The sequence below is a fragment of the Corvus moneduloides genome, chromosome 2, assembly GCF_009650955.1.
Source record: "Corvus moneduloides isolate bCorMon1 chromosome 2, bCorMon1.pri, whole genome shotgun sequence".
NCBI lineage: Eukaryota > Metazoa > Chordata > Aves > Passeriformes > Corvidae > Corvus > Corvus moneduloides.
In genome coordinates, this window is record NC_045477.1 from 121,622,833 (window position 1) to 121,633,328 (window position 10,496).

Genomic DNA, 10,496 nt, shown 5'->3' on the forward strand with positions numbered 1-10,496 from the left:
CAGCTCCGCCTCAGGGGCGGGGGAGCGGGCGGGGAGTCGCGGAAAGAGACAGCGAGGGAATGTCGGTGCTTGTGTCCCCTCCGGCTGGTGGGTTTGGGACACCGGGCAGCACTTCCAGCCCGGGAGAGACTCGGGATTCATAATCTGGGCTCGCAGGGGAGGATGCGGTTGGGTGTCCCGGGGAGGGTGCGCGGGGCACGGGCAGTCCCTCAGGAAGTTCCCGCTCTCGCAGCGCTGCCGGGGCCGTTTCTCTCCCTCCAGTCCCGGGCGTTTGTGCTAAGCCGGGAATGGGGGTCTGGATAGCACAGGATTCCCACTTCTGAGGGTGGGATGGGATGGGGTTTGGACTCGATGATCTCTGAGGTCTTTTCAACCTAATGGAATGGGATGGAGTGGAGGCCCCACCGCTGGAGAAGCCCGAACGCTTGTGGGTGACGCCGGTTTCCTGAGACCCTCATGGCAGGGAAAAGCTGCGCTTTGAGGTTCAGTTCAGGGCAGTTTTGGCAAGAGGAAGGAGATCGGGGAAATATTATTTTCCCAGAAGGTGCTGGGCACTGCCCAGGCTCCCCAGGGAATGGGCACGGCCCCGAGGCTGCCAGAGCTCCAGGAGCGTTTGGACAGCGCTGCCAGGGATGCCCAGGCTGGGATTGTTGGGGGGTCTGGGCAGGGACAGGGGTGGGACTGGGTGATCCCTGTGGGTCCCTTCCCACTCAGGATATTCCATGAGTCTATGAAATATCACCCCATCCCATCCAGTTCCAGGGGCAGTGACACCTCCCACTGTCCCAGGCTGCTCCAAGCCCCAATGTCCAGCCTGGCCTTGGGCACTGCCAGGGATCCAGGGGCAGCCCCAGCTGCTCTGGGCACCCTGTGCCAGGGCCTGCCCACCCTCACAGTAAGAAATTTGAAAGTGACTTTAAATGTTTCTAAATCACTGATTTTTTTATTTTTTTTTTTTTAATTCAGGTTGTCTAAAAAAAGGCGAAATCTGTTGCCTAATATGAAGAAAAATAGAGGTCGAACAGGTCGAAAAAGAAGAAGAAAACACTTGAAGAGTTTTATGGATGGAGGTATCCTCATCCCTGGGAGTTAAATAATAAAATAACCAATTGTTTCCCAAGGTGTCATTTTATTATTTGTATTTGGCAAAAGCCTTTGTGCTTGGAAAAATACATCCATAAATGTTACCTTTTTTTGTATACAAATGTTCTGGCATTGCTTTGCAGTCCCAAGCAGAGCACGGTGAATTTTCTGAGCTCTCTTTTCTGCCTAATGGCAAATATTACATTATTCTAAAATTCCTTCAATATGCTGAATAACTCACACAGTTCTGAGAACTCCCAGAGGCCTAGAATTTGTTTCGTTCAATGGGAGCCTTTCTTGCTATTCTATTATGCTCTAAAATGTCCAAAATACGGTTTTTCTGACTATAGAGTAAAATGTTTCTATTTCTTTTATTTTCCAACAGAATGCTCTTTAATAGCATGAATTTTTCTTCCTATTTTTAGTCAACTGCAGTCACAAGCTGGAATACATTAAACTTCAGAAATGGCTAAAAGAGAGAGGATTTGAAGGCACTAATTTAAGGCCAGCAGAGTTCTGGGGTAATGCTTTAATTATTGATCGTACAAATTTCTGATTTGTCTAAGAATTTTGGATTCCTGCTTTCATTTTGAACTATGCACCTGGCTGGCATCTGGAAAAAAAGCCAGTTACTCTTTTAAGGGTTTTTGGAATGTCAATTTAACATTAAAAAGTAGATATGGAGGCCTGAAAAAGCCAAAATTTGAAGTGTTAATAATACAGTTTTAAAGAATAAAGGAGTTTCCAGTATTGGAATTTAACCTCGTGGTAACTTGTTCATCTTTTTTTCCCTAGGCAAGTTCAGCAGAGAGCTGAGGTTCACTTAGTAATGTTTACAGTAAAGATTTATACTTATATTTTTTCTCTTTATGTAGGTTATATTTAAAACATTTTGTAATATTATAGACAGAGATATCAAGAATAGAATGGATCAGAGAAAAATATTGTGACTAGAAATCCTGAAGTTTAGTTAGAAATCTGACACCAAGAGCTGCAGCTGGTGATGAAAGATGTGTTTGAGGAAAAAATTGAGAAAAAGAAGTTGAATAATTGCTATAACTGGGAGGAAAAAAAAGTCAAATAATTGCTAGAACTGGCCAGCAAATGCTGCGGGAGATGCAGGGAAAAGATCCTGAAAAATAAAGAGAACTGGAGGAAAAAGAAATGAGGTATATCTCTGGAACAGTCCATAATTGGATTTATGTTTTGTAAGACATAATGTCTGCTCTTTTGGAGCTTTTCCTTGCTGACCTGATCATCGACTGCTGATTTTCCATGTATACCTTTATTTACTCCTGCTCTTTGTTCCCTCTTCTTCAGGGACAGGAAGAGGATTGATGGCAACAAAAGCTCTTCAGGTGAGTGATGTTGGTTCTGATGCAGGAGCTCTTCAGATTTTTTTGACATTTAATGGTTTTTGCAGCAAGCAAAGCTCAGAATTCTGTAGTGAGTGTAATTTCTGACTTTTAGATTGTTGCAGCCATCATGTGAAACCACCAGTCCCCACAGTAATTAGATGAGTCCTTTACACTTGATTTTTACTATTCCTTGTGTGTGATTTTTTTATTCTCCTCCCTCAAAGGCAGGAGATCTGGTTATTTCATTGCCTGAGAAGTGTTTGCTCACCACGGGCACTGTCCTCAGCAGCTGCTTGGGAGGATACATTGTGAAGTAAGTGACAAGTGACACTTGATGGCCTTTGGTGGGGGTTGTTCAGGAGTAATGAATCATCTGAAGGGGTGCGGGAGCTTCAAACTGAATCTCCTGAGTGGTGCCAGCATCTCGTGGGTGTGGAATGCTCACACAGGAGAGGTTTGGATACTGAGCATCCCCTTTCTGCTTGGCAGAGCTGGAGAGAGGGAGCACAGGCTGGAGCTTGAGTTGCCTCAGAGCCTGCTTGGACCTAAACATCAATTAGGAATGTTTTTTTGGGAATTTGTGAGTAAGCTTCAATAGGAGAAGGAAGATATAATGGGGCTGCAAAGCCATGGCCTTTTAGAAAGTTTGGAACAAAGCCCCATGTTGGGTATCGAATACTTGTAGTGTATCCTAAAAAAACCAACCCAAGGGGTGAACCTGAAGTTGTTATTACAAACCAGCTTTTATTGCCCCTTTGAAATCAGCCAAAAAAGTCTTGGAGATTAGCTACAAAGAAGTTTCAAACAGAAGCTATTTATAACTTCCAAAGAACTCTGAGAGAGATGAAACACTGCTGTGTCCATTTCCCATCTTACCTCTGCCAATCTGCTGTGTTGGTATTTATTTTTATTTTTACTTTTATTTTTATTTTATATTATTTTCCAACAGATGGAAGCCCCGTGTGTCTCCTTTGCTGGCGCTGTGCACGTTTTTGATAGCAGAGAAACACGCTGGGGAGAAATCTCCATGGAAGCCCTACCTGGATGTTCTACCCAAAACTTACACTTGCCCTGCTTGTTTGGACCATGATGTAATAAATGTTCTCCCAAAACCCTTAAAAAAGAAGGCTCAGGAGCAAAAAATGATGATCCAAGAATTGTTCAGATCTTCCAGAGCTTTCTTCTCTTCCCTGCAGCCTTTATTTGCTGAGAACACAGGAACTATTTTTAACTACAGCGCTTTGGAGTGGGCTTGGTGCACTATAAATACCAGGACAATCTACATGAAACATCCACACAGGGAATGTTTTTCCCTGGAGCCAGATGTTTATGCATTGGCACCATATTTAGATTTTCTAAACCACAGCCCAAATGTTCAGGTAAGAAACTCAAAATAGATCAGTAAATTTCTTGATCTGTAAATGCACTCTGTCAATGCCACCTGCATTTCTGTGATGGATGAGGAGTGTGGGGAGGTCAGGGAGAGATCTTGCAGGGGGAAAGATATCTCAGATCCTCAGGAACTGGAGTGCCAGGATGAGGGGGAATGGCTTCAAACTGCCAGAGGGCAGGGATGGATGGGATATTGGGAAGGAGTTGTTCCCTGGGAGGGTGGGAAGGGACTGGGATGGAATTCCCAGAGCAGCTGTGGCTGCCCCTGGATCCCTGGCAGTGCCCAAGGCCAGGCTGGACATTGGGGCTGGGAGCAGCCTGGCACAGTGGGAGGTGTCCCTGCCCATGGCAGGGGGTGGAACAAGATATTTAAGGTTCCTTCCAACCCAAACATTCTGGGATTCTGTAATTCAGATGTTTCAGTTTGTGCAGCAAAGCCAAGGTACAGGGAGAGCCCACAGTGGCTGGGGGAGATTTGCATCCAGAGCGGGTTTTGGGAAGAGCCACTTGTAAACACAGCCCTGATCTGCTCCTAAAAGCAAGACAAATTCCTTGTCCTGAGACGAATTCCAAGTTCCACGGTCCCTGTGTTGCTTCACCTCTGGCTGAAGCCTCAGAGCAGCCTGAGGGAAGTGCAGAGAGCAGTTCCACCTTCTGTCAGGCTCTGTGTGCCAACGGAGAGCTGGGACAGCACAGGAGAGGCCAGCTCTGCATGGGACCAGCTGTGATTGCAGATTTGGGGCCTCTCCAAGAAGTCCCCACAATTGAACAAGAAGTTCAATCCCTTGGGGTCTTAAAATTCAAGGTTTGTTTCCTTTTGCACCCTGCCAAGAGTAAAACCTTTTCTTTTTCATTCCCTGAAGGTCAAGGCTGCGTTTAACAAGCAGACAAGGAGCTATGAAATTCGGACAAATTCACAGTGCAAAAAATATCAGGAGGTTTTTATCTGCTATGGACCTCATGATAATCAGAGGCTGCTGCTGGAATATGGATTTGTTGCCATGGATAACCCTCACAGCAGCGTTTATGTCTCAGCAGGTTGGATTTATGGACTGGCTGCACATTGAAAGGCACAATAACAGAGAACGGAGCATGTAGATTCTCAAGGAGTGGAAAAGGGTTTGATACCTCTTTGCATAGAGTTTAATTATTTAATTTTTTTTTAAATTAAAAATGTTCTTTGTTAACATTTTCTTTTATAAAATTGTGATTATAAACAGCATCTGTGTAGAGATTCCAGCTGGATGTCTTAGATTGCATCCTTGACCTCAGGATTGAAATCCTGATTTCCACAAGCTGAACTTGCTGAGGGTGGTTCCTAACTTCAGTTTGAATCAGGATTTCTGTTATAAGGACACAGTCCTGGAGATTGCTGTTAGCTTTTGAGAATTCTGGAAAGTTCACCAGAATTTAACAGGTTTTGATCTTAGTCCTACATGAAAAATATAGTTGGAATGTAATTTCAGAATTGATAGTTGTGGTTTCTTTTACATACAATTTAAATTTAAATATTTAAATATTTAAACTGTATTTTTCTGCAGAAACTCTCCTCAAATATTTCTCACCACTGGACAAGCAGAGAAAGGCCAAAGTTGCCATTCTAAAGGATCATGATTTCCTAGAGTAGGTATCTGAATTTCTTTGTTTCCTGGTGAGATTTTTATTCAGGTTTTCTGGGAGTCTGATTTTGCTTCTAGTATCAAAATCCAATAAAAAAAAAATCTGTTTTTTAGCAAACTCACTGCTTGTGAGAGATAGAGCAGTTGTAAACACCACCATCAAAGCTGGAGATCTTCCATGGCTGGCATGTCTCAGGAAGAAAACTATCACTCTAAAGCTCACCTTCTCTTCATCATCACTTTGACTTTGTAGGAACCTGACCTTTGGATGGGATGGACCATCCTGGAGACTCCTCACAGCCCTCAAGGTGTTGAGTCTGGGAGCAGATGATTTGTAAGTTGTAGCACCCTGAATATTTGGTGGATGTGCAGGTGCCATTTGCTTTTATTTCATGGAATCACCAAGGCTCTTCCAAGGTGGGCAGAGCCCTTCAGGATCACCCAGTGCCACCCCAGCAGCACCAGCAGCACCCCAAAGCCTGTCCCCAAGGGCCACATCCAGACTCCTCCTGAGCACTCCCAGAGACAGTGACTCCAGCACTCCCTGGGCAGCTCATCCCAAGGCCTCACCACTCTGGCAGGGAAAAATTGTTTCCAGTCTCCACCCTGAGCCTCCCCTGGTGCCATTTGAGGCCATTTCCTCTCCTCCTTTCCCTTGGCACACGGCAGCAGAGCCCGACCCCCCCTCACTGCCCCTCCTGGCAGGGACTTGTGGGGAGCAGTGAGGTCCCCCCTGAGCCTCCTCTGCTCCAGCCTGAGCCCCTTTCCCAGCTCCCTCAGCTGCTCCTCCCAGGATGTGTTTTCCAGACCCTTCAGTATTTTCTGTTTCCCTTCATTCTTGCTCTCTGCTGGCTGTGTGGGACATACTGGGACAATTTTTGGGTCTCCTGTGTCTGTTTTATTGACCCCAGGTGAGAAGTGAGAAGAAGAAAGACAGAAAACACCATTCACTGTGAAGTCACTTCCCTATTGCTGCTTTGGTGTTTTTCTTTCTTGTATTAATAACCACACTCCCATTGTTTTCCCTTTCTATTTCAAGCCTCAGATATTCCTTCAAGGTTCAGACTCTAGGCCTTTTTTCTGTTGGTTTGATGAAATTTTAAATGCTCTTAACCTGCCTTGATTTCCTTGAGTCATGTGTTCCACAGGCTGGAATTCCAGGGCCAAGGAAGTTGCTCAAATTCATCTCCAGCGACTGTCAGTGCAGTTGGAACATTTATTCCAAATGGCAAATCTGCCTCAAACATCAGAGATAGAATCAGAGATAGAAAATAGTAACCTGCACTTTGCTTGGAATAAATGAAAGGAGGGAATAAATTAATGAAAAAAGGGTTGTTCAGAGTTGTTTGTGCTTTGAAGGTTCATTGCTGAGTGGAATAAATTGATAGAAGAACTAAAAATAAATCCCTGGGATAGGTTACGAGCCCAGGTGAGGGGCAGTGCAGCAGAACCACGTTTGGCATCCAGCTGGGGAGTGCAGCAAATAATTCTGTGTTGTTTAAACATTCTGGTTCCAGTGCCTGCTGGAGGAGGACCCTGCTTGGTGATGTCACTTCAGCCAGGAATGAACAGCAGGCTCTGGACACAGCAGCAAAAATTTGTCATTTTTTAATAGAGGAGACCCAGCATGTCCTTCTCCAGGTAATTTGGAAAAACAAGGGAGCTCAGATTCCTTTCTCCATCATAGCAATGTCATTTTCTGGGTGAGAACTGTGATGATTTTTCCCTTTCCCCCTTTTTTTTCCCTTTTTTACTACTAAAGTTTCTCTTGTGGAATTTAAAACCCCCACTATTTTAACATAATTAATGAAATCCTTAAAGATTTCCACAAATTTTCTCTTCATATCCTATTAAATAATCTCAATTTTTAATCCTTTCATCCCATTTGTCTAAACCCCAGATTTCCCAATTGAAAAAGGACAAAGAGAACCTCAAAACCCACCTGGCTTTGGTGGAAATGCTGCGCTCAGAAGACCTCAAGATCCTTCAAAAATCAGCTGAGATTCTTTGCAACTTGAATTTGGCAACAGCTTGAGCCCCCCTGGACTTGTGACAGCTGTAATTGGTCTGGGATTATTGCCAGATTATTACTCTTTTAATGGACCTGAGCAGCAAAGAATAATTTAAAAATTCATCAGAATAATTTTGTTCTTTGCTGACATTCACACGAAAGGTTCTGCTGAAGTGAAGCGCTCGAGCTCCTTGTGTGGTTTGGAGAAAAGAGAATTTTTAAAAGCATTTCAGGGCATATTTAAGCTGCAGAAACTTTCTTTGTAGTTGTGGTTGTGTTGTGATTATTTTCCATGATGTGGTTTTAAAAAGTGCTTATTTTTATAAATATATTACTTCATTTTCTACAAGACTTCTCCATTTTATTTTTCTGAAATCCTTGCTGGAGCTGGAAACTCCATTTCTTACATCCTTGGGGCCAATTTACCTTCAGATTTGCCTTAATTATATTTTTAAGTCACTTACCACCATATTTTACACTCTAATCAGTCCCATTAAGTCCTGGTCAGTTTAGCTTGGATATCAGGAACTATTTTTTCATGGAAAGGGTTGTAAAACACTGGGATAGGATACCCAGCGAGGAGTCACCATCCCTGGAAGTGTTCAAAAATGTGGATGTGGCATTGAGGACTTGGTTTAATGGTGACCATGGTGGTGGTGCTGGTTGAATTTTGAGCTTAGAGTCTTTTCCAGCCTTAACAATTCTGGGATTCTCTGGCTCTGAAGTGCCTCCTGAGATTCCATTGGATTTGGGAATGCTGTACTGTAGGGAATTCTCACCAGTTTGCCTCAAGGTCCTTCTGTGCCACTGACTGGCAACAGCAAAGAGGGGCTCGGCCCCTGCGACTGTTTGACCTCCTGCCTTCCTCTAATAAACCCTTCTTCATTCTCTAACACCAGCTGTGTTTCTAATTTTATAATTTTATAACAAAATGATGCCAGAGGTAAAGGAGATAAGGATGTTTGGTTGGTTTCTTTTTTTTCCTGGAGATGGTTATTTCATAAGACCAGCTCCTGTACAATGTGTTTGGTGAGGTGAATATGAGATTGACAGAAGTTTGTTTGCTTTTACTGGGGGCTCCACATTTATTCCAGGTGGTTTTGGATAGGAGCTCTGCTCCTGGAACTCCTACACACCCTCCAGGGAGAGCAGGAAGGGGGTCTGGAAGTGCAGGAAAGAAGGCAGAGCCCAGCAGTTCATGTGTATATATAAAAATATACCTTAAATTTAAGCTTAAACTTTTTTGACTCAAACTAAAGTATGTCCAAGACAGGGCATCTGAAGGTGGGCTGGGAGCTGAGGTGCCTGAGGAAGCAACAGCCCTGGGAGTGCTCTCCACCTGTTTTACAGGACATTAAATTAAGTTTTCAGAGTGAAAATTGTCCCTCTCAGCCCCTACTGTGAGCTGCAAACAGACCTCCTCACTGATGTGCTGTTAACATTTGACTCTGGCTCTCTGTTCCCTGAGAAGGGATTTAGCTGGGATCTTACTGTGGGAAAAAATGCTTGATTTCCCTCTTTGTATAACTTCCCTTTCAGATTGAACCTGCAAATCTGAGCAAGAGTGGGAATAAATTCAGCTTCTGCCCAGGAGTGACACAAACAGGGCAGGGAGTTGGATTCTCTTCCAGCTTGTGCAGTGTTGCACAAAAATGACATTGAGGGGTTGGAGCGTGGCCAGAGAGAGGCAACAAAGCCGGGGAGGGGCTGGAAAACCCATCCTGGGAGGAGCGGCTGAGGGAGCTGGGAAAGGGGCTCAGCCTGGAGCAGAGGAGGCTCAGGGGGGACCTCACTGCTCCCCACAAGTCCCTGCCAGGAGGGGCAGTGAGGGGGGGTCGGGCTCTGCTGCCGTGTGCCAAGGGAAAGGAGGAGAGGAAATGGCCTCAAATGGCACCAGGGGAGGCTCAGGTTGGAGATTGGAAACAATTTTTCCCTGCCAGAGTGGTGAGGCCTTGGGATGAGCTGCCCAGGGAGTGCTGGAGTCACTGTCTCTGGGAGTGCTCAGGAGGAGTCTGGATGTGGCCCTTGGGGACAGGCTTTGGGGTGCTGCTGGTGCTGCTGGGGTGGCACTGGGTGATCCTGGAGGGCTCTTCCAGCCTTGATGATTCTGGGATTCAAGGAGAGCTAAAGTGGGAATGCTCAGTGGCTGCAGCAAAGACACTGGGTTTGCTAAGGGTAATAAGAGCCACCTGATTTCTTGTGATAAGAGCTCGAGGCAGAAACAGCACAGCTTGATTTTTTATTTTTTAAGAGAGGTGTTGATTTAGTGCAGTCACTGAAGTCACTGAAAAATGAGAAACACCAAACCTCCTGACAATATCTTTGCTGCATCAGTTTGTGTAAATACAACATGGATTTTCTTTGATCTTCTGCAGAAAGTGGCTCCCAGTTTAGAGTTTTCTTCTGTAATTTGTGGAGCTCATCCAGCACTGCTGAGTGCCTCCAGGCCTGTCTGGTTTGGGACGAGATAAGGGAGTATCAACTTCATAGCCCGATACTTAAAGCTTTTAAATAAACTCTGAAAACATTGCCAAGGTGACATTCCCAAAGAAAAGAACTTTCAAAAATGTTGTTGCCCAAAAAGTGCCACGCTTGGGCAGAATTTGAAGAGTTTGTTTGCATTCAGAGTGTCTGACTCTTGTGATGGATTAAATGAACTCTGGGACACAGGGAAATATCCCAACAAAACTTTATGGGTTTCTTTAAACACTTAACAGGATCAGGTTTCTCAGAGCAGCTGGGGCTGCCCCTGGATCCCTGGCAGTGCCCAAGGCCAGGCTGGACATTGGGGCTTGGAGCAGCCTGGCACAGTGGGAAGTGTCCCTGCCCATGGCAGGGGGTGGAATAATTTTTAATGTCCCTTCCAACCCAAACCATTCCATAAATGGAAAGAAAAAATTACATTTGCAACTCGTTCCACTGTAAGATCTGGTGAATATCTATAATTCCAGAATTATTAGAAGGCATTGCAGTGAAGTGTATTCAGGGGAAAACCAAAGATAATTAATCCCAAGTTCGTTGTATAAAATACAA

At 44.6% G+C, this 10,496-nt stretch overlaps 1 protein-coding gene across 3 annotated transcripts; it reads left to right on the forward strand.

Annotated features, from left to right (window-relative positions):
* Positions 1-25: 25 nt before the first annotated feature.
* SETD4 (SET domain containing 4) lies at positions 26-8,358 on the forward strand. 3 transcript variants are annotated; one of them, XM_032101152.1, is made up of 12 exons: positions 26-87; positions 967-1,070; positions 1,509-1,604; positions 2,404-2,441; positions 2,666-2,754; positions 3,391-3,532; positions 3,638-3,820; positions 4,697-4,871; positions 5,375-5,456; positions 5,706-5,786; positions 6,970-7,093; positions 7,353-8,358. In XM_032101152.1, the coding sequence occupies exons 2-12, from the start codon at positions 1,001-1,003 to the stop codon at positions 7,485-7,487; spliced, it is 1,215 nt and encodes a 404-aa protein (XP_031957043.1). In that variant the 5' UTR covers positions 26-87; positions 967-1,000; the 3' UTR covers positions 7,488-8,358. The 3 variants fall into 3 exon arrangements, 2 of the variants coding, with proteins under 2 accessions (XP_031957043.1, XP_031957041.1); XM_032101150.1 differs by having other exon boundaries at positions 3,391-3,820; XR_004238578.1 differs by lacking the exons at positions 5,375-5,456; positions 7,353-8,358 and having other exon boundaries at positions 3,391-3,820; positions 6,970-6,987.
* The last annotated feature ends 2,138 nt before the right edge of the window (positions 8,359-10,496 follow it).

What these genes read in the sequence shown, in the direction of transcription:
- SETD4 (XM_032101150.1), top strand. Translation starts at nt 1,001, where the DNA reads ATGAAGAAAAATAGAGGTCGAACAGGTCGAAAAAGAAGAAGAAAACAC. An exon ending in GAAGAGTTTTATGGATGGAG is followed by an intron (nt 1,071 to 1,508) that starts GTATCCTCATCC and finishes TCCTATTTTTAG; the next exon opens with TCAACTGCAGTCACAAGCTG. An exon ending in AGTCTGGGAGCAGATGATTT is followed by an intron (nt 5,787 to 6,969) that starts GTAAGTTGTAGC and finishes TTCTGGTTCCAG; the next exon opens with TGCCTGCTGGAGGAGGACCC.